The sequence below is a fragment of the Lepidochelys olivacea genome, assembly GCF_965140295.1.
Source record: "Lepidochelys olivacea isolate rLepOli2 genome assembly, chromosome: 11".
NCBI classification, from domain to species: domain Eukaryota; kingdom Metazoa; phylum Chordata; order Testudines; family Cheloniidae; genus Lepidochelys; species Lepidochelys olivacea.
The window spans coordinates 32,621,347-32,644,976 of NC_140421.1; the positions used below are offsets into that span (position 1 = coordinate 32,621,347).

General features: G+C 42.3%; 1 protein-coding gene across 4 annotated transcripts in view; it reads left to right on the forward strand.

The window, feature by feature from the left end:
• The window catches only part of TANC1 (tetratricopeptide repeat, ankyrin repeat and coiled-coil containing 1), a 216,512-nt gene that overhangs the window by 172,086 nt on the left and 20,796 nt on the right, over positions 1-23,630 (forward strand). For all 4 annotated transcript variants that reach the window (XM_084642572.1, XM_084642575.1, XM_084642573.1 and 1 more), the window contains 2 exons: positions 9,161-9,239; positions 23,283-23,416. In XM_084642572.1, the coding sequence (XP_084498698.1) occupies positions 9,161-9,239; positions 23,283-23,416 (213 nt within the window). The remainder of the gene's footprint in view (positions 1-9,160; positions 9,240-23,282; positions 23,417-23,630) is intronic.

The following is a 23,630-nucleotide window of genomic DNA, read 5'->3' on the forward strand; positions in this document are numbered from 1 at the left end:
TCGTTGGAGTCTGTTTTTGAAGTTTTTTTGGTGAAGAATTGCCACTTTTAGGTCTGTAATCGAATGACCAGAGATTGAAGTATTCTCTGACTGGTTTTTGAATGTTATAATTCTTGACGTCTGATTAGTGTTGCAAGGATAGGTTGTAGATCCTTGATGATGCGTTGGAGAGGTTTTAGTTGGGGGCTGAAGATGATGGCTAGTGGCGTTCTGTTGTTTTCTTTGTTGGTTGACGGAGCCAGAAGAGTACCCAGAAGTTACCTACTACAGGACAGGCCCAACCTTTCCAACGCATCATCAAGGATCTACAACCTATCCTGAAGGATGACCCATCACTCTCACAGATCTTGGGAGACAGGCCAGTCCTTGCTTACAGACAGCCCCCCAACCTAAAGCAAATACTCACCAGCAACCACACAACAAAAACACTAACCCAGGAACCTATCCTTGCAACAAAACCCGTTGCCAACTGTATCCCCATATCTATTCAGGGGACACCATCATAGGGCCGAATCACATCAGCCACACTATCAGAGGCTCGTTCACCTGCGCATCTACCAATGTGACATAGTGTGCCAGCAGTGCCCCTCTGCCATGTACATTGACCAAACTGGACAGTCTCTACGTAAAAGAATAAATGGACACAAATCAGACGTCAAGAATTACAAAGTAAAACTATTTCCCCATGTTTATTCCCCCCACCCCAACCCCCCACTGTTCCTCAGATATTCTTGTCAACTGCTGGAAATGGCTCACCTTGATTATCACTACAAAAGGTTTTTTCCCCCCTCTCTCCTGCTGGTAATAGCTCACCTTAAGTGATCACTCTCGTTACAGTGTGTGTGGTAACACCCATTGTTTCATGTTCTCTATGTATATAAATCTCCCTACTGTATTTTCCACTGAATGCATCCCATGAAGTGAGCTGTAGCTCACGAAGGCTTATGCTCAAATAAATTTGTTAGTCTCTAAGGTGCCACAAGTACTCCTTTTCTTTTACCTGTAGTTAGTTAGCTGTTTGTTAGTTCAGTTAGTTAGAACACCCAGGCCAGGGCATTCCCTGTGCCCCGGGTTTTAAGTCGTGCAACACTTGTAGGCGATCTATGCCAAGGAGTGACCCCCATGCGGACTGTCTCTGCTGTGATCGTTGCAAAATTTGCAAGTTGTTTAAGCCTTGGACTGAGAGAAAGGGACATTAGGCTCCAGGCTATTCCGATGGAGTCGGCGCTGACCCCGACTCCAGCGTGCCGTTCCGAGTCGGCACCGCGGTGTTGGCACGTGGCATCCCTCCTGCACCATCGACCAGTCAGCGCCGCTCCCTGTCCATGGGGCACGCCAAGAAGGCTAGAAAGACGCCTTCTTCGCAGCGGCACTGAAGTAAACCTGGGACAGAGGTTAGACCCATGTCGGGCAGTCCTCAATCCCCACCGGCCTCTAGGCCTCTGACTCAAGTTGAGCAGAGTAGCCCAGCACATTCGGAGCAGGCCTCCCTAAATGTCCAGATGCCCTCCATGCTGGAGACCCTGTAGGCAGCCTGGGATGTTATGTCCATGCCAGTACCAGGATCACCGCCAGCTCTGTGCTCCAGTGGCAAGCTACTGTGGGGATCTCTGCGGTCACTCCCGGCTCTGTATCGGTCTCGTTTGAGGGAACGTTCCCGATATCGTTCACCACGCAGTGACCATTGAGGGCAAAGTCCACGGGGAGCGCCCTCGACTCCCACCAGGCTATCTGGTTGGGTTCCGTCCGACTGAGACTCTCTGCACCGCTCCACCTCAAGGAGTGAACACTGACTGGACCGAGGTAGACGTCGCCAAAGGTCCTCGTCTTGGAGGAGTTATTCCAGCCGGTCATGGCATGGACGTCAACACCGTTCCTGCTCGGAATCCTGCTCCGAGACCCCGCCAAAGCATCACCTCCACAGCCCCGGGTGTCGGTTGCCAGCGTCTCGCCGGCGTGGTTCTGCCCATCGGAGCTGATCACAGAGTAGCTGTTACTGACAGTACTGGTCCTCCACATTGGGATCGCGGTCTCGTGGTCAGCGTCACTCCTGGCACCACTGCTCCGCCCGGTCCAGGGACAGCCACAAGTCATATGTCACCGCGGCCTCCATTCGTAGCTGACCATCGATGGGCCAGGCCGAACAACTGGCTCTGCAGGTGCAGTGGCACCGGGCCCCATGGCTGGCCCAATGATACCAGTGGACACTGTGGCCCCCAATGCAGCCCCTGGTGTGGGCTCGCTCGGTGGCCTGAGCCCCAGAAGCACCATTGGCCTTCCTCTCCAGACCTCCGAGGAAGGAGTCGATGGGATGTACATCCTCGGCACCGTGCCCGGAGAGCGACCAGGTGGTGGACCCTCCGGCGCCAGCAGACACCTACAGTACCGCACCAGACTCCTCGTCCTCCCCGGATGAGGTGATTACGGCCCCGCCCCCGTCCGTCCAGCAGGAGGACTTTAGGGCCAGCAAGAACTCTTAAAAAGGGTGGCATCAAGCCTCCACCTCCAGGCAGAGGAGATGGAGGAGCCCTTCGACTCCCTATTTAATGTGCTGTCCTCTTCAGCACCAGGCAGGGTAGCCTTGCCTCTCCATGAAGGGGTGGCAAAAATTTCAAATGCCCTGGGGCAAACACCGGCCTCATTGGCCCTCATCTCTAAGAGGGTAGAACGCAAGAACTTTGTACCTGCCAAGGGACACAAGTACTTATACACCCACCTGGCACCCAACTCCCTGGTGGTCGAGTTGGTCAACCATAGGGAATGGCAGGGTCAGCCAGCCCCTATCCCGAAAAATAAAGATTCATGGAGGCTGCACTCTTTTGGAAGAAAAATGTATTCATCCTCAAGGTTTCAGTTATGAGTGGCATACCACCAGGCTTGAGCAGAGACTTCTCCTCTCAGCATCAGTGGTTTCTCCACCCAGAGGTGGCTCACAGGCTTTTCTGAGTGTGAGAGACTCCCCAGGTGGACCTGTTCATGATTCGACAGAACTGGCGCTATTCCCGGTTCTGCTCCAGGTTGGGACTGGGATGGGACACTATCTCCGATACCTTCCTTCTGTCCTGGTCAGGCCAGTTTCTCGATGTCTTTCACCCGTTCCCACTGATCAGCAAGGTCCTGGGAAAAATAAAGACGGACACGGCCCGGGTCCTTCTGATTGCCCCAGCAAGGCCCAAGCAACATTGGTACAGGACCCTCACAGACCTGGCGGTTGCTCCGCCATGGCTATTGCTCTTCTGCCTGGACCTGCTCTCCCAGGACCAGAGCCGTTTCCTCCACCCCAGCCTAGTGGTTCTCCACCTCACGATGTGGCTGCTCAGTGGTTAGGTAGGGAGGAAAGGACGTGCTCAGAAGGGGTTCAATGCATCCTCCTAGAAAGCAGGCAGCCCTCCATGCGCCGCACCTACTCAGCAAAGAGGTCCTGGTTCTCCAGATGGGCAAATGAGCAGGGCGTTTCCCCGGTGGCTGCCCCGATCTAGCTTATCCTGGACTACCTTCTCCACCTTAGAGCCCATGGCCTGGCGCCCTCGTCAGTCAAGGTGCACCTGGCAGCCATATCAGCCTTCCATCTGCCGGTGCAGGGTCACACGGTATTCTCCCATGCTATGACTATCCGGTTCCTCAAGGAGTTTGACCATCTCTTCCCATGTGCTAGGTCCCCGGTCCTGCAGTGGGACCTAAATCTGGTGTTGGCCTGTCTCACTGGGCCCCCGTTTGAGCCGCTAGCCACATGCTCCTGGTCCCACCTACTCGTGGTCGCAATCATGTCAGCCAGGAGGGTCTTGGACTCAGGGCCCTGACCTCTTAGATGTCATACCTGGTTTTCCATTAGGACAAAGTCCAGCTCCGCCCATACCCTGTGTTCCTCCCGAAGGTGGTCTCCGCCTATCACATGGGTCAGGACATTTTTCTGCCTGTCCTCTGCTCCAAGCCCCACTCGTCCAGTGAGGAGCACCATCTCCACACGCTCGATGTGTGATGGGCTCTGGCGTTCTACCTCTAGTGGACCAAGCCGTTGAGGAAGTCTTCACAACTGTTCATTGCCTCGGATGAGCGCATGAGCACTCAGCAGCTCCACTCAGCAGCTCTCCAACTGGATCACTTCGTGCATCCATACCTGTTATGGTCTGGCAGGTATCCCCCCCACCACTGATTGTGAAGGTGCACTCGACTAGAGCACAAGCCTTGTCGGCTGTCGTCTTGACCCACGTCCCCATCTAGGACATTTGTAGGGTTGCCACATGGTCTTCGGTTCACACGTTCACCTCGCACTATGCAATTGTTTCCCAAACCAGGGATGACACTGGGTTCGGCAGGGCTGTACTTCATCCCGAGAATTTGTGAACTCCTACCCACCTCCAACAGATCTATTCCAACTATTGTGGAATACACATGAGCAATCCCTCAAGGAAGAAAAGACAGTTACCTTTTCCGTAACTGATGTTCTTCGAGATATGTTGCTCATGTCTATTCCACATCCTGCCCTCCTTCCCCTCTGTCGGAGTTGTGGCAAGAAGGAACTGAGGATGGGGGAGCGCAGAGTGCCCCTTATACCGCGCTATGGAGGCGCCACTCCAGGAGTTGCTTGGGCACTCCCCCCACTATGGGTACTGCTAGGGGAAAAACTTCCGGCACTGGTGAACGTGGTGAGTACGCACACCTATTGTGGAACAGACAGGAGCAACACATCTCGAAGAACACCAGTTACGGAAAAGGTAACTGTCTTTTCCCAAATGACACACTCAATTTAGAAAATAATAAAATTAATCTTCTTTAAGTGTGTTTTTGTTTATAGAAATAAAAATAAACATATGATCCATCTATACTACTGTGATAGGCACACTAAAAATGAATATAAATAGAATGTGCACATATCTTATTCGTATTTAACTATGGATGCATGTGATGTGTTCATTGAGAAAACAGATTCATATATTCCTCTTGGGAATAGAGTCTAGACAGTAACTTGAGATACATTTAGAAAGATCAAATGGGGAAGATTCAGCTTCTGTGTATGTGTCCAATATGTGATGCAACAAAATGACACAGGAAACTTAATATTATAGAAATAATGTTTATGTTGTAGGAAAAGTTTTTCCTATTGTTTTAGGACTCTGCTCTTTTAAAGTGGTTTACACTAATAAAACTGACAGCTAAACACTCTCACTATGAGACATAGAATGAACTTTTCAGTTTCTTTACACACTCTTTCATGGAGAATCAATATGCATGAAGTATTTGAAAATCCACTTTACCTTCCAACAAGTGTTTGGTCCATTACTGAATACATTTGTTTTTGAGGATAACACTTACTATTGTGAGGGGAGCGTTAACTTCAACAGATATGAGGCCACTCATGACATACACTACCTAGTGAAGATTATCTCCACTGCTGCATCTTAAAGATGAAGTGAAGTGCTTTTTAAATTAAATAAATCCAAAAGTCTCTGAAGCTCATAAATCACTAAACAGATTTTAATATAAATGTATTTTAAAACAGAATAATTGAAAGTCATTTCCTCTCTTACATGACAAGACATGAGTTCAGAATTCTGTTTCTCTTGCCTGTTTGATTAGATCAGTACACCTAACATTGTATAAGGAGCCTATTTAGTAGCTGTTAGGGTTATCCGGTCTGGCAGGTATAACATTCATTAATTCGCATTTTGGCAGGTGAAAAAACGCTCTTGATTAACTTTTCAAAATGTTACATATTTGTTATTTTAAGGTTTTGTGAATATTCAGATAAGATAGGGTTTTTTTTAAGCATTTAGTTCCCATTCTAAGATTTACCACATCCTACAATCAGTAGTGAAGTGAGAAAACTAGATTTAGAGAAAAAACATTGTGCTAAAGCATTTAGTAATTTTTCAACAATTAGATATATTCTTTATGTGCTAGGGCTGGGATTTTCCAAGAGTCCTTAGGAAGCTAGGCACCAAAAACCCATTGTTAGGTATCCTAAATCCCTTAGGCCTCTTTGAAAATCCCACCTAAATTGACGTTTATATATCCATAGGACCCTACCAAATTCATGCCCATGAAAAATGCATCACGGACCGTGAAATCTGGTCTTCCCCTGTGAAATCTGTTTTTTTGTGTGCTCTTACCCTATACTATTCAGATTTCACGGGGGGGAGACCAGTGTTTCTCAAATTGGGGGTCCTGACCCAAAAAGGAGTTGCAGGGGGGTCCCAAGGTTATTTTAGGGCAGTTATAGTATTGCCACCCTTACTTCTGCACTGCTGCCTTCAGAGCGGGGCGGCTGGAGAGCAGTGGCTGCTGACTGAGGGCCCAGCTCTGCAGGCAGCAGCACAGAAGTAAAGGTGGCTATGCCATCCTTACTCCTGCGCTGCTGTTGACGGTGGCTCTGCCTTCAGAGCTGGGCTCCCGGCCAGCAGCCGCTGATCTCCAGCTGCCCCGCTCTGAAGGCAGTGCCACTGCCAGCAGCAGTGCAGAAGCACAACCCCCTACAATAACCTTGTGACCACCCCCACCCCCAACTCCTTGTGGGTCAGGCCTTCTACAATTACAGCGCCACGATATTTCAGATTTAAATAGCTGAAATCATGAAATTTACGATTTTAAAAAATCCTTTGACCATGAAATTGACCAAAATGGACTGTGAATTTGGTAGGGCCCTATATATTAGGAAACACAGTTCACAAAAAACTGTATTCAAGCCAACTTTATTTTGTATAGTATCTTTCATATAATCTATATCCAGTGGTAGAGTAAGATAGTACATGTGAGCCGTCTCCATTTATCTTAATGGTGTATTAACTCTTAACCTTAGTGACAATTTAAAGGTAAGCATTAAGTATCTCACTGATCATTTCTGCAGAAAAATCCATAATTTCTGGAGTTCTTCATTGGCGTTTGACTAGAATATCACTATTTTTCACTAATCTGCTATCTCTGTTCCCTAGTCTGACTGTATTTTAGAATGCTTTAAAGAATTAAGGTTACAAAATAATAGAATTAAGATGTATCATTGAGGGAGAAAAGAGGTCTTACATCTGTGTGAAATATGATGGAGAATCAGTGAGAATGGGAAATACAAGAAGGATATTCCAGATGGCAGAAGCTGAATAGACTCTCCCAGCAATGTTGCAAAAGTTGAAGGGAGAGAGTGGAGGCAACTGCTAAAAAAGTGAAGGGAGAGGAGTAGAGATATTTAATATCTGTGTGATCAAGTTGTAGATGTTTATAAAAGCAAGAGTGGCATTCCTAAATTGTGTTTTGGAATGTTGAGTTAGTAGAATTGTTCTAGTAGAGGGTTGATATGGTGGTTTTTGTTAATGTGTACATTTAAAAAAAAAATGAGCAGCAGCTTGTTGTGCATCTGGCATCTTGCAAGTTGGATTTTGAGAGGTCGCAGAGAAGGTGATAGAAGATAGTGATTATGCTGTTCAATATATTTTCTTTTTTTCTTTACATATTGGTGGCTGAGAATGAAATCCCAGATGTGTATTGCATTCATAGTTGTATTTTCGTCATGGCTGCTCATCTGTTTGATTCTACACTTAACATATATCTTTCAAACTTATTTTGCAACATTTTGTATCTCATTTAATTTCCTTAGGTAGTTATGGATCCAGTATTTTAGCCAGCATATCTTCCAAGTGCCCTGCAGAAGATCTGGTTGAAATGTTGAAGGTGTAATTATTTGATACAATGATAAATTTGCAATAACAAATACTGCAGAGCAGTATGAAATGTGAACAGTGTTATTTTAATTCCTGAGTAGGACCCAGGACTTGAGAAACTGGGCTAAAAGAGAGAGAAAGATAAAAACTTGTCTTTTGCCACCCTTGGAATTTATTGCCACTATCTGCTATCAAACATATGGTAGAGAAGTGTTTTGTAAGGAGAAGAGCCTTGACAGACCTGGCAAACTTTTGATTTAAAAGCTGGAAGTGCTCTGCAAAATGAGTATTGGGTCATGGATTGTGGTAAATTTGAGATGAGGTAAAAATTCCTTCACACGAATAAAAGTTTATTTCCAATCCATTGATGAAGGTGAAACCTGCCAGTTCCTTCATAGTACAAAACTGGCCACAGTAATCATTCAGTACCAAAACATTTTCTTGCCATCTAAAATCTCTGCCTTTTCGCCCTCTCACAGCCTTTATAGAGCAATAGGGTAGCTAAATTCCTCATTGCTGGAAAAATTCCACCAAGCAGGTATGAAAAAGTGCAATAGAATTTTCTGACTTTAAGATGAATGTAAAGAATAGAATTAATCCACCATACGTTCCACACAATATTTCTTGAAATACGTTCGGTGCTCATGCAGCCTGGGGCTCTTCTCCACACCATTCCTCCTCTCTGACATCCTGTACCTTAGTTGACACCCAAAACTTCTGCTAACGTGGATTCTCTTTCTCCCCTGCCCCACTTCCTTTGCTGCAGTCTCAATGGTCCTATCCACACTGCAGTTTACACTGTTAGGAAATTGCTTTAAATAAGTCATTTAATGCTATTGTACTTGCTAGTGCTAAGAGAGCATAACTTTATTAAAATGCTTTTTAAAAAAAACATTGCAAGAGAGGTCTTCAGTGTTCTTAGAAAAAACAAACAAACAAAAAAAACCCACTTGTAACAAAGTTATGCTCTGTCCGCACTGAGCAGCATAACTCTCTAAAGTGGAAAAAGATTTTAAAGGCTGCATCTAAAAATTGTGGTGTAAAGTGAGCATAGAAGGGGCATGGGAGTCTATATAATTCAAGATGGGTCTAAAAACATGCTTTTTGATTATAACTGGAGTGGAAAGTGTTGTATTCCTTGTAGGAAAACACGGTATTAACCAACCCGTACAGGACTTAGGCCAAACTGGCACTCTTTTTTGCATTGTCTGTCCTTGATTATGCTGGCATATTGAGGAGCTCATTAAAATCATTAACATGTAAAACACCCTAAAATGATTTATAGAAATATACTGGGTTTATTTTTTTAATGATTTTGAATGATTTTATAGAGTAGAAAATTAATCTTAAAATGAAGTTGTACCCCAAATAATACTGAACTTTTGCTTGGTCCACATGTGTTAGGAGAGAAGCAATCTCATTGCTGAAACTTTAATCTATTTGTGTACGCAGCAAAATGACAACCTAATGGTTTTTTCTAACTCTTTAATTTCTTTAACTATTTTTGACAGGTGGTTCGTTACCTCTTTGGGGTTGAAAAGGAACATGAAATAGACATTAATAACACTGATGCATTGTGGGGAGAAACAGGTATTTTATTTCTTATTTTTCCTAATGAGAGTTGCCCGCATAAGATTATTGAAAGAGATTTTAATTTGATTTAAACTGCTTTGTACTTTCATCACAGGAAATTCACAATAAATCAGCATATAAAAGATTTTGTAATGACAATGCCAAACTTAATAAAAAGCCCAACCATTGTTTTATAAATGGGGTGGGAGATAAAATTTATACACAGTATGGAAATGAGTAATTTCTTAATGAAACTACAGATTTTCCTCTGAGGCCAACAGTGCAAAAGAGATGTTTTTATTATGGCGTTCACTTGGAGTGTTAAAATAATGCCCTGACTTTATTTTAATGCCCTAGCCTTTGTATTTTAAAAGGAAAAAAAATGTTGGGAAGTTGCCTAGTCAATTCCAGCTCGGTAACAGGTGCAAAATGTTCACATTTTCATGGTCAGCAAATGCCTTTTCAAACTCGTTCGCGAACAAAGTATATGTAAAAATATGGCTGTAAGAATAGCCATATTAACTTCATTTAAGTAGCTGAGATTTGCGTAGTGTGGCTTGCAAACAGTCTAATTTTATGATTCCCAGAAGCCTCTTTGCAGATGAGAGACAAGTATGCTTCCTCTCTGTGTTCTACACAAAAACTTCATTTTTATTCTTCATTGCTAATATAAAATCAGATAATGCTTCCCAATAAAACACAATTTTTTAAATGGATCACAAACTGCATCCTTGGGTAATGTTGGATTTGGGGGTTTTCGGGTGTGATTTTGTTGAATGAAGGCTTTTGCTTGGTGCCTCTTAACTTTGCTGACTTGATATATTCATAAAATTGGATGCATTAACACTTATGAGAGTAAACTACAGTGCTTTTAGCAATCAGCTGACTGAAAACACCATTCCCTGTTAAGAGTATACTTGCTTAGGAAAACCAGTCTGCTTTTTTTTTTAATTTAGCAAACACTAGAATCTCTGTGAGGACGGAAAGCTGCCTTTAACAGTGTGATCTGAATGCTTAAACAATACAGATCAGATTATTTTACCTTTCAGTGTCTTTTTTCTTTTTTAACGGATTTCCACAAAATCCAGTTTGCTTTTCCATTATTAACCACCAGGCACTTTGAAATCACTCAACACATTTTCCCCCTTTCTCCAACCAATCTGTAGCCATATGAGCTTGACTTTAGTTGATTAAAACTCTTCATGTACCTGTGTTGCAGTGTTTCTGCTCCATTACATGGCCATGAAGATAATTCTTGTACAAGAAGGTGGAAACTGGAACAAGACCACTTTATGTGCATTCTGTCTCTCTCAATGTCCTTTGTCTTGCAAGGGGAAAGCAGTTCAGGAGGGGTTTAATCACTGGATGAGCAAAGGGAAACATTAAGCTTTGTAAGCCCCTCAACACTTGATTTATCTCTCATCAGGATATCCAAATGGAACACGAGGTGAGGGAGGAGAAAGGAATTTAGATTATTAGCAGAAAATCTTCAGTCAACTCTTTCCCCTTCACTTCTCAATCAGAGATCAGCCTAATCCTGAGTTTGACCACTTTCAGAACATACTGCAAGATCCTCTTCTTTGACAAGGCATTTCAAGCATAACAACAATGCTGTCATGCAAATGGGTGCTCATGCACAAACCACACACACACAGATCCTCCATCTTCCTGTACAAAGTTTAATAGAATGCTTCACCATTCAAATGTCCTTCCTTTCTCAGTGGCCTTTATGTTGTTGCTCTGCCCTGCCTTCATCATCATGTCTAATACGAGTGTGGCTAGCTATAGAAGACATAGCGTGAAGTGCACACAGGTCTTGCAGTAAGAGTTTCTGAAGGACCCAGTAATGGACAGATAGGGATGAAGCTAAAAGTTTAGTACTTGGGAGTTCCTGCCTTTCAGCCTTATTACTCAGTCCATTGGAGCATGTTTGCCATTAGAAAATTGCTGGGGGAGGAGGAGGTAGGATAGGACCTCCCCCCCCCAAAAAAAAACAAAACAAAACAAACATTCGCTATTTGTGGGGGTGAAGTGCATGCAAGTTCAGGAAGGGATTTAGTAAAGCAGAGGACAGAGAGGAAACGGAAGATAAAGGAATTATAATTAACCAGGAAAAGGAAAATACACTAATGAAGAAAACTGTTGAAAAGACAATGCGGGGCGGGTGGGGGGGTAAGTCGGGATGGAGCTAGAGCAGGGGTTCCCAAACTATTCTGTGGAGAACTGACTGGTTGCAGAGTGCTGGCTCCTTCTCCTTCTTTCTAGCTGCTAAATTGCTTTAAAATAAATGTATAAATACACCCAGTATTTTCCTGTTGACTTCTCCATGTAAGCAAGAGCAGTCATTGGTACAAAGATACGACGATTGTGAAAGGAAGGGGAGAATGGACTGGGAATGGGGCTTATGAGGCCAGCTGTCAGTAAGAGACCTGTGAGCTTGTAGCCCATGCTTTGGGAGTTTGAGAACCCCTGAGCTAGAGGACTGGATATCCTGGTTCCATAAGGCCACTGTGTAAGCAGCTTACAGGATCTGGAGAAGGCCAGCGTTGAATTAATCCTGTTCAGGGGAATTCTCTGCTGGTGTAAATCCATCTTGTACTGGTCACTTAGTGTAAGGGAAATGGCAGGGGGAGGGGGACATGCAGAGAGTGTTCTGGGGATGAAATACAAGTGGGAGAGAGGAGAGGAGGCAAGGTGGAGCCTAATCCTCCATTGGCATATGGTCCCTGAAGGACCTTATGCCAGTGGGGTGAGTTAGGGCCATCCCTGGGCAATCCTAATTTATGCCAGAGTTGAACAGCCTTGAATCAGGTTTCAGAGTAACAGCCGTGTTAGTCTGTATTCGCAAAAAGAAAAGGAGTACTTGTGGCACCTTAGAGACTAACCAATTTATTTGAGCATGAGCTTTCGTGAGCTACAGCTCACTTCATCGGGGACTCACCCTGCGGCACCCACCTCCACTTTTTCTGAGAATAAGTCCAGAAAGAATTAAGCTGCAGTTTTGAAATGGGCAGTTTTAGAAATATAATATAATTAAGAAAAACATAGAGGGAAATAAGGGACTGTGATAGATACACTTCTAAAAAATTATTGGGTCTCATCAGATTAATATGGCTTGTGAAAAGATATGCTAATTTATGCACTCTGGAAACTTCTCACATTTTCAGTGTGCCTATGTGAACTCATATTTGTGCTGCACACTCTTAACTAGAGCTGGGCAAAAAAATCTCGGTGGATAAGGCACTCACATAGAGATGAGAGAGACTCAAGTTCAGGTCCCTGCTCCAGTGACTACTGCCAACAAACTAAAAAAACTGCATAATTTTCACAACTCTGCTCTTACTGCATTTAGAAATGTATCATGCAAATATATCTTGCCCAGGAATTTCTGAAAGGTGACAATCCTGTGTAGCACAGTTGAGAGAGAGGTTGGTGAAGTAGGGGGTTGCGAGGTGTCAAAGATAGAAAGGGCTGGAAGAGGGAGTAAAGAGTGGCCAAGGGAAACAGTGTGTTTTGTGTGTGCTTGTTTTAAAAAGAAAAATTGTATAAATGTTAAAAACATGGAAAAATAATAGGAGTAAACAGCGGAAGGATGGTGACATGCCTATGAGGTACTAGATGGTACCAGATATGAGAGAGGAGTTCTTTGAGAGATTGCATATGTCCATTGCACTGTATGTGTGTGCGTGTCCCGAGCATAGTCACCGGAAATTTTCCCATCTGTGTGCCTGGCAGGTCGGCTCTGTCACCCTCTGGTGCTGCATGTGCACAGCACCGGTATAAAGGGCCCAGCTGACTCCGCGCCCCCTCAGTTTGTTCTTACCAGCCAGACAATCGCTGGAACTGCCGTCCTTGCTACAGCAAGATTTTCTCAGTGGTCTTCGTTTTCCTAATAGTTGTATATAGTTAGTGTTTTAAATAGTTTTTAGTCTTAGTTAGTATAATTCGTTTTTTCTCTGTTAGCGGAGTTTCGTCCGTTCCCAGTGCTGAGGCGTGCCTCAGGTGCTGGGCTTCAAGCCCTGTGCCTCCTGCAGCAAGGCTATGCCTTTGAGCAACCTGCACTCTAGCTGCCTAAAGTGCTTGGGTGAAGCTCGCACCAGGGATAGCTGTCAGATCTGCAGCAATGTAAAACCCCGTACGAAGGAGGACTGGGAGGCTAGGTTAAAGTTCCTGCTGTTGGAGGTGGTGCTGAGACCTTCCTGCGAGCTGTGCCAGTCGGACTTAGCATCAAGCATCTCAGTATTGGTGAGGAGCACTCCTCCCACCGTGCAGGAGTCCCAGCACCATTTGCCATACCCAGTGCCTCGGCAAAAGCACAGGAAGCTGTCAGCCGAAAGGGGACATTCCCCAACTCCGAAGAAGGCCAGGCACGGGAAGCAGAGCAGATTGTGACCTAAGTCAGGCCGCTCCTCTGCCTTGGAATTGCAGTTGACACCTTTGTTTCTGGCCCTTACACTGCTACTGTTGAGTCTGGTACCAGAGAAACCATCAGCGCCAGAGGGACAGTGCGGCACCAGCACTATCGTGGCCATCCGAGGCGGAGGCACGTGCTGCCGCTAGAGACCTGCTAGATCGTCGCCGGCAGTACAGGAGTCGGTGGCATTGGTACTGGGGGCAGGAGGGACCATGTAGCCCCCACTGGCCGCTTTCTTGCGGGCCGCATGGTACCGTTTAGAGTGAAACTGACAATACTGGCCCCAATAAAATCTTCCCTGCCTCGGCACTAATCTCCGGCCCTGGTGGCAACCGCAACTCCGTGGCCACCGGAGGAGACTTGTCATTGGAATTGGAGGTTGGGTCATACTCCTCTCGGCTGACCGCCCCCTCCTCCCCCCCGCTACTTCAGTCCTTACCCTCCCATGGACCATAGCACAGGAGTGCCATCAAGTGCTTGGCCTAGTGGTCACTGGCCCATGTCAATGCCCTTTTGGAACCCTTGGGGGTTTCCCCCAATCCCAGGGCCCCATTTGAGACATTCATAGTTGGTGGCCTCCAAGAGAAGGGCACTTCCATCCCTTCAGGCAGCACTTGATCTAGACTCCAATTCCAAAGCTGGTGCCGAATTTCAGGAACCGGCTCTGTGGGATCCTGTTGGCCTCTCCTTGAAGGGGAGAAGGAGTGTCCTCAGTCAGTGCAGGCTGCCTTCTCCCTAGATGAGGCTGTGTCAGGAGCGGGCGTGTCGCCTCCGCAAGATCACTATAAGGCCCACCAGGAGCTGCTGAAGAGGGTTATCTCAAACTTGGGTTTACAGGTGGAGGTAGTGAAGGAATTCTCCAATAGCCTGGTTGACATTCTGGCCATGGCGGGCCTGTCAAAGGTAGCCTTGCCTCTCAATGAGGCCATTGTGGACCTGCTGAAAGCCCTTTGGCAACCACCTGATTCCCTTTCCACCACCTCAAAAAGAGGTGAAAGGAAGTACTTTGTACACACCCAGGGTTATGAGTTCCTTTATGCTCATCCCTCCTTCTCCCCCGGATCCCTGGTGGTGTCTGTGGCCAACGAGAAGGAGAGGCAGGGTCTGCAAATGGTGACATCTAAGGCAAAAGACTCCAAGAAACTGGACCTTTTTATTAGTTTACCTTACCAGGGGGGGCTGCACCTTAGGATCTACTGGGCAGATATGACTTCAACATGTGGGACTCCATGTTGAAGTTCAAGGTCTCGCTTTCTGAAGAGACTAGGCAGTAGTTCTCTTCACTGGTGGAAAGGGGAAGTCGCTAGCCAAGGCTTTCTTGCAAGCTGCCCTGGATGCAGTGGATTTGGCAGCCAGGTCCATGGCCTCCACCACGTGGTGGCCATGCATAGAAGTTCATGGCTTCAGTCTCCTGCAAGAGGTCCATCAAACCCTTCATTACCTCCCCTTTGATGGAGCATTGCTCTTTTCAGAGCAGACTGACATGAAGCTCCATGGACTGAAGGACTCCAGAATGACCCTCAAGTCCATGGGATTGTATACGCCAGAGACTTCGAGAAAGCACATCAGGCCTAAGCAGTCTTCCTGGTACTCCGCCCTGCTGTCCCGTCGAAACCCACAGAGGAGATGGAGCAAGGGTTTTAAAAGCAGACCGCCACCCCCTTCTACCTTGGCATCAATGTCTGCCATATCCAGATATCCAGGGGCTCTAAGCAGGCTTTTTGATGGGATGCTTGAGGACGTTGTACCAGGTCCCGTGTTTCCAGATTCTGTTTCCCCTTTATTTTTGGACTGCCTATCCCACTTCATCATGGCATGGCCCCATATCACCATGGAATGTTGGGTGCTGAGCATGGTGAAAATGAGATACACCCTCCAACTATTTTTTCCAGGCCTGTACTCTACATTTGCAGAATGCTGTTTGCTGTTCTAGAAATCCACATCAGTGCTGTTTGATTGATAAGAACATCATTGGGAGGCCTGCTTCAGAGGTATTTGAACAGTCTCACAGTTTTCCAAAAGCATCTCTGTATGAAGATAGATGGATATGTAGGGGGTTTGGAAGATATAGGCTGAAACATTACCCACTTTGTAATAAGACTGATCAAAAGCCTGTAATTCGTGGCAGCTGTTGCAAACATTTCAGTTACATATGCTGCAGTTCAATCTGAATTGTCTGAGTGCATTGTCTTCAGCATACAGGAACTTGTAGATGAGAACTTCAAGAGATAGTTAATTCTCTTGATTAGAGGAAAATAATTCCTTGTAACACAGTGAAGGGGAGATAAATATTTTAGTTCTTATTTTATTTTTTGTTATGTTTATGTGCCAAATCTAAGAATGCGTCCACACACTTGTTCCATGGTTATTGATAGCAAGAGAACTCGGGACTTTCAGTACCAAAAACACAAGCCTGTCCGCCAGTCACTAAAGGAGAGGGAGACATGTTCATATACACTTAGCCAGTGTTATTACAGTATGCTTATTCAACTAAGTGTACTTTTCTTTTTTATTAAATGTAGTTTGTATATTTTTGTTTATAATGGTTTAATGTGTCTTAGAATAGTTAACATATGTAAGATCCACTTATTTGAAGGCCTGCTGCACTAGCACTAATCACCTCCTAATTTTTTTGTTTGTTTAAGAAATATTAATTAGAATGGTATTTTGTCCAAAATGGGAATCCAGTCAGGTGATAGGTATGTGGGGATCTGATAGAGTGGAAGGTGGGGTGGAATGGCAGCGAGAGGAAGTTAAGTGGGAACATGTCCTAGGTTTCTTCTCTCAATTTCTCTTTTTCTCACCTTGAAAAAGGTAAAGGGCCCTTTCATGCTGTTGCTCTGTCTTCCCAGTCTCTCTTCTGTCCACACTCTTTCCCTTTGGGCCTCACATCTGTCTCTTTATCCTGTATTTATATGTCTGTAATCTCTTCCCCCCCTACTTTTCTCTTTCAACCTTCTGGAAACTCTCTGCAAGCACCTATGTACTCTGTACCCTCTGACTTCCCCAGCTGGTATCTCTGCCTCTTTTTCTTTGCATTGCAGTTTAGTATCTTAAACCACCTGATATGTCTAAAAGCGTATTGGCAACCTGAGAATATTATTACAATATTGTCCAGTTTGTATTTTGTGATGGACTAGGCATTTTAAGTTGCCATATTGCTGTAGTTCTATTTAACACTGTAGACGTACACAGCTTTTAACTGTCTGCAGAATATGCAAAACAGAAAACCCAGTTCGTGCCTTGAAGAGTTTACAGTCTAAGCACATAAGATTGCTTAGTGTCAAATCAATAAAATATCTCTCTATATATTTTGAGTGCCCTGAAGCATGAGGAACTGTGCGCTTATCAGTTCTTACATTTCAAAATGGATTAACCTCTTAGAACATTTTGATCATGTCATCCTTTGATTTAGTTAATTAATTCTCCTATACCTGCAATGCAAGGAATTTATCTTATGGAGATGGTTAAATTAAATGAAGAGTTTAGTGACAAACCAGTTGGGAGTTAATCAGCTGAGTAAAACTATAGGGTGGCTGTGTAAGCAGTCTGGATTTGAAGGATTTTATTCTAATCACAGCTAAAGAGCTACAGCTGCTACATGTCTTTTATAATAATAGACTTAAATATCAGTTAATTTTGTAAGAACCCTGGGCACAGTTTGTGTAATGCAGTTCATGAGTGTCTAAGAAGAGGTCCTGACCTTTGCACACTAGTGTGTGACCTGAAATTTCTCAGTGTAAATTGAAAAAGAAATGGTGTGCCTTCATTCACTAATCACAAACGTATGCCCAAAGTGGGATAGTGTGTGGCAGCCTGTAATCTGAAGGACTCGTTTTAGTGAAGCGATATTACCGATCAGATTAGGCTGAAAATTTGTTTTAGCATTATTTTTTAGAACCAGCGAGAGAACTCAGGACTTCCTGTATCAATGTAAAATATTTTATAACCTGTTGAACATATCTTTCAGATTCTAAATAGCTACTGTATGTTTTTCTTTTATTCACTGCTGTCTCTGTTTAAAATTAGATTTTGAAAAGTTTTGTTTTAGAACCTACAATAATTATGCTGAGAGTGCACAGTCCACAACTGAAACTCAAAAAAGTTACTCCTGGAGCTTTGCCTAGCTGACATAGTTGATGATGTTGGACTACGAATGAAGAATTAAACACAAATAGTGTGTCATCTTCAAGCTTCAGTGACATTAACCGATCAGTGTTTGCCAGATAAAGGAGAATAAAACTGATAAGGAAAGGCATGATACTGCTCAGGAGTATCTGAAACAGTGGAGAATGAAAATACATGATTTTCAAACAGTATTTCACTTTGCTTTTTAAATTGTGTTTTAAGACTATATTTAACAGCTATGTTAAAAACTCTTGGAAGGAATTCATTTGGAAGCGTTGTATTGCTTCTTTTAATGGGATGTTTGAAATTGAAAGTGTTTTAAAAACAGTGCCATAAATTTAAATGTACTGTGGGGAACAAACAAGACTAGCAGGGAGTTTGAATTAGATGGATCGTCTCCATATCCAAAGTCCATGTTGCATTGGTGCCCCATTGCAAAATCTGTGACCTTCTGTATAAATTTCAGCAGAAGGCTGGCAAATTGGAGATAAAACTTTATGATCCTTCAGTATTTCAAAAAGTGTTGAAAATAAGTATAATAAAAAATGTGAAACTAAATGACTTCTCATGTGACTCTCTCACTTCTAGTTTTCAGCTCAATGTGTAAAGTGTGGATTTAAAACATGGTAGTGTGGATTCATAAGGTGAGAATTGATCACACGCATCAGAGGATGAAATTCAGTAAATGTTTTAATAATGAGATTGGAATAAAAGCCGAAAATGAACAATAATGGAGGGACATATAATTATCACTTGTGCCACTCTACCAATAAAAGGCTGAAAATATTAATGTCAATTAATTTGTCAATCTCTTCTTAAAGAAGGCTCTAGGATTGAGGTCACAGAATGTGGCATGTGGCAAACTACTGTACAAGTGGTGTTTGATTGACATGACTTCTAAGAGTTGCTGATGAAAATAGCCTTAGAATATTAAATAACTTGATTTAGTACGTGACCTTGAAAATCCTTGATTGTCTTTGGGAGCAAAAAGTGGTTATTATTGCAGGGCCCTATTTCTTTTACTTCAGACATGCTCACACACTATAAAACTAAATATAACAAAGTATCATCTCATTCTTTCTCTTGAGGTCGTCTTTTTTTATTACTTTTTAAAATCATAGACATGCAAAATCCTTAACTCACCTTGTTTTTTTTCCTTTGTAAAGGGCTCTGAGCATAGTGGCTTTTATTTTTTGTGTTTATATTTATATTTTTATATTTATATATCTATATATATAATTTGCAAGTATGCAGTATGATTTAGGTAGAGATCTATATTTAAAACTAAGTTTTGATTTTAACACCCAGTAAAAACAGAAGATTTAGATTTGAAATGTTTTTACTCTGATCAAATTCACATCTTTTTGCAAAATGTCAACTCAGATTTTGAACCATAATGCAAAGTGTCATTGCTTTTTGGTGTTTGTCCTTTAACATAAAATTATTCAGCAAAATTTTTTAGTGTTGTATAAATATTTGTATTTTTCATATAAATCATTGTGCCATTAAGGTAATTTTATCCTATCTTCATTTTTTTATTTTATCTTAAAACCAAAAAGGACGCCAGTAATGCCAATCTGAGTTTCTAAGTGAAATACATTTTGTGGGGATTTTTCTGTAGTATGTTTAATCACCAGCTCTGTTTCATTCTGCCCTTTGCATGTGTAGTAGGAGATAGAGCTTTTTTCTGTCAGAACTAAATAGGATTTTGTTAGGATAGAAATTTTCCACATCACATAAATCCACTGTAACTGCCATCCTCATCTCTGAAAAGTGCTGAGGATTGAATATGTATGGGCACTAAATTATTCACTTATCTTTAGAGGTTAAGTGAGAGGTGTCTTTGGGCTGGAGTTGAGTCGCATCGGGGAGTGCATATGTTCTGTTTTTGTTTTCTGGCTAAATGACAACCTTAGAAAATGAAGGCCTCCAACCTGGCACCTTTTCACATCAGCACTATAAGAAGATCTTGAAATGCATTATAAATATGTATTGGTAATATACTTGCATCATCAGCTGGATCAAACTTAATTCTAATTGCTTACTTGAAATTTAAAGAGCAAAATTATTTTTTTCCAACTTTTGGTAAGGGGAAGAGGGATAATTGCTTGTGGGATGAAGCAAATTAGTCAATATTTATATTACAATAGCATACAGGGGCCTGGTTATTATTGGGGTCTCATTGTGCTTGTACAAACACAAAGACAGACATGCACCAAAGAAGACAAGCAACATATAAAGGATGGTGGGAGAGGGAGGCCTTCAACTATATATTTTTTAATAACAAAATAATATATTTGTATAGTTTTGTAATTAATGACTTTCCTGGAGGCCCCTCAGCTTAGGCAACATACAGTGGCTGATTTTTTAAAACTTTTTTATATATAGTTATCACGGCAGAAGTGGGTCTTGAGGAAGGAATCTGAAGAGCGAAAAGAGTACTAGCAATCCATATCAGTTTGGGATGGGGCGGGCAGATTTCCCGTACACAAAGCTGGCATCACTGGCAAAGAAGAGGGATGGGGAGGGTCAAGGGCAACATGAAATAAAAATGGATTCTTAAGAGTGGTGTAGTGTGAATGAATGGCTTAAAGTTAGGAGACCAGGTTTTAAGTGGATATCGTGGAAGAGGGGGAGATAGTAGAGGGATTCAGAGAGACTGATTATGTGGTGAGAGTAATGTGCAAGGACATGTCAGCTGAAAGCAGATTCTTGGTCAAGATATAAACCTCTGAAAATGAATTTACAAAGGAAATACAAGAAAGCCCCTTAGAAGTGTCATTAAAGCTGAGGTAATGAAACATATTGAAAAACAGTCCTAATGTTGAAAACTGTAAATATTTTTATGCATATACTTACACATAAAGTTTGTTTAGGAAGCAGTTTTTTGTAGGCTGTGAAAGTCTGCATGTACCTATTATGATGATTAAAACAAATAATGCTCTCAAGACAAATGGTGATCTTTACAGGATAAAATTCCAGAGTCAAAGTCCAACACACAACTGTGTGCTTCAGTAGGTATTATTGGCATCTTAAGGAAACTTGAATGACCTTGAAATACAATATTAAATGGTTTTTGTATCAGACATGTTGGATAGTGCACTTGGTGCAAGCCATTTATAATGCAAGCCATTTATAATCATGTTTTCATATAGATTTCCAAACTTTGTGTCTGTCTTGTTTCAGATAAAAAAAAAAAATCCTTTTTTCCGTCCCAATTACTTTCCATCTAACATCGTTGGCTGTAGACCAAAGATCTGCCAGATTATTAGTTTTCCTTCAGCCTAATGGGTTGCTCTCATATTTTCCATTCTGCATCAGTTGCTTGTTTAGCTGCTCATTTAAATTCTTTCCTTTTTTTATTAAGGCAGAGTGGGTTGAGCTTTTGCAGAGTACATTAGGCAGACCAGAGGTGGTCTTTTCAGTAGAATACTCGGAATTCCTGAACATAGTTTTGCCATGATATTGTTTGTTTTAGCTTGCTGTAGTGCTATTCTTTAGTCTTGCTTGTGGCCGAATATGGTATGCTTTAGTCATGTTGTTGCTATAACTTCAGAGTTACACCCTGAACTCGAGCTGGAAGTGACAATGAGATAAATGTGAAGTCTGTTTTTAAAAAGGTGCTTTTGTTTGCTTTTTTAGTAACTCGACAGTTCTATCTGTACATTGGAGATCTTCAAGAAGAACCGTCAAATTGTTTAGACCAAAACATTTGGTCTGATTTTAAAATAGGTATCTGTAAACTGGAGGGGTGGGTATGTAGGTCAGATGTTTTAAAAATTAAAAGCAGATTTACTACATCCTGCAATGATGGTACTTTTATTACTTTTCAGCACGTTTGTGCAAGTTTTTAAATACTGTATTTAAATATTTTCTAATTGAAAATTATTTTTAAACAAGGAAAAGAAATGCACTATTTTTTTCACTGAGCAACTGAACAAAGTGTGCATTAACTCTTTATGCTGGATTTAGATAGAAGCACTATGTGTGGTGGTGAATCATTTGCTAGTTTTAGCTGAAGTTAGCTAAGAAGTACTATTTCCAGAACAGTGCTTACATCACTGGTGATTCTGGTACAAAGAATTCAACAACAACAAAACCTGTTAATTTCAAGCTTCATTTAAAACACACAAAAAAGCTGGTGTGTGCCAAATGGAAGAGAACAAAATCATGATGGGAAAATATTTTATTTTCAAGCTTCAAAGAGTGTCACAGTGGAAGTGAAAAAGCATAATAAACCATGGGAAAATATGATTGAGTTGTTTAAATGATAGCCTAACTGTAAAACTATTCTTTTTAAAGTCATGATGCTGACAGGGATTACAAACTCTATAGCTCCCTATAGATAGGAATTATCTGCCTCAATATAAACCATGAACAATGCATGCAAATGTACAGTGATGCTCACCTTATCTATGCCTGTAATAAAGGTCCTAGCAACAGTTTTGTAATTATGCTGCTTGTACTCACATGCTACCATGTTGTGTAAGGATGATCAATCACAAAGGCACATGCATGTGCCCACAGAATGTTTTAATCCAGTGCCAAATTGCTGTTCAGTGCACCTGTTTATTTGGGTTCTGTGCATAGACCAGCCAATGCTCTAATGATCTATCACACCAATATCAGTCCAAAGTTGCAAGGAGGTTGCAATCTAGTAGAAATCAAGAGTTGAGAATATTGTAATCTTTTGTACTATTCTAAAATATTTTTAACAAGAGACTAGCTAGAATGTTAATATGCATTGGCAAAAGTCATTTGAAGCCTAAAACAAATACGGTCAAGTTAAGAATCAAAACCCTTATTAGAGAGGTAGTGTAACTTTTCCTATGCAGTCTGCTGCAGAAATAGACAAAACAGCTTTAACTCATCCATCAGGAAGAAACCCAGTTATATGAGACATACAAACTTCCTGGGAAATGTTGACTATCTGCTGCTTAGTAGTTGCAATAAATAGTGGTGCTGTCAGTCAATGAATAAGCAGCATTCTGAGAAGCTGTGATAGTCCTGGGATTCACTACAGGACCATCAGCTCTATAAACCTCTGAGAGACGCATGGTCCAGTAGGTTTCAGCTCACCTATCTTAATAAAATGATTAACCTAAAATGAAATATAATGGACTTATCAAATTGGTTGATCTGTTTTGTTCTGTCCATAAACACTCTTCTTATATGCAAGCTATGTACATGATTTAATCAGTGGGTTTGAGACTTAGCTTTTCCTCAGTCATAGTATACTTCGGTGCTTTAACTTCCCATCTTAGTTCTGCTCTTCCTGATGCTCTGTAGAGAACACAGAGTTGCCTTTATAAATGTGGGGTGGGGGGCATTTAAAAAAAAAAGTCAGTGAAAAAGTTTGAATAATTGAATCTGGAGACAATTTGATAAGAATGCTGTGAATACTGCACAGAGGTGGTATTAGTTGAAAAACTTGCTCTTTTTTCCTCCATAAGAGGCTGTGTTTACCAAAGCTAAAAGAAGTTTGTGAATAAGAAATAATTTCTTTTGACTTTCTTTAGCCCTGACAGCTGCTGCAGGAAGAGGGAAATTGGAAGTATGCGAGTTACTGCTTGAACATGGAGCTGTTGTGACAAGAGCCAACAGGAGGGGAATCCCTCCACTTTTCTGTGCAGTGCGGCAGGGACATTGGCAGGTGTGACAAATGCTCATGAATAAAATGAATGATTATGGGAGATGTTTCCTGAATTTTAAAATTCTTTCTCCATCTTTATGCATGTAATAAATTGGTGCAAGTGTTCAGACATACTTAGTTCCCAAAGAAAACCTCACCACTTGAGTTATTTAAGATGGGACAAAGCACTTGAAATTACTGCATCATTCTGAACTAGAAAATTGTGCTCCCTAAA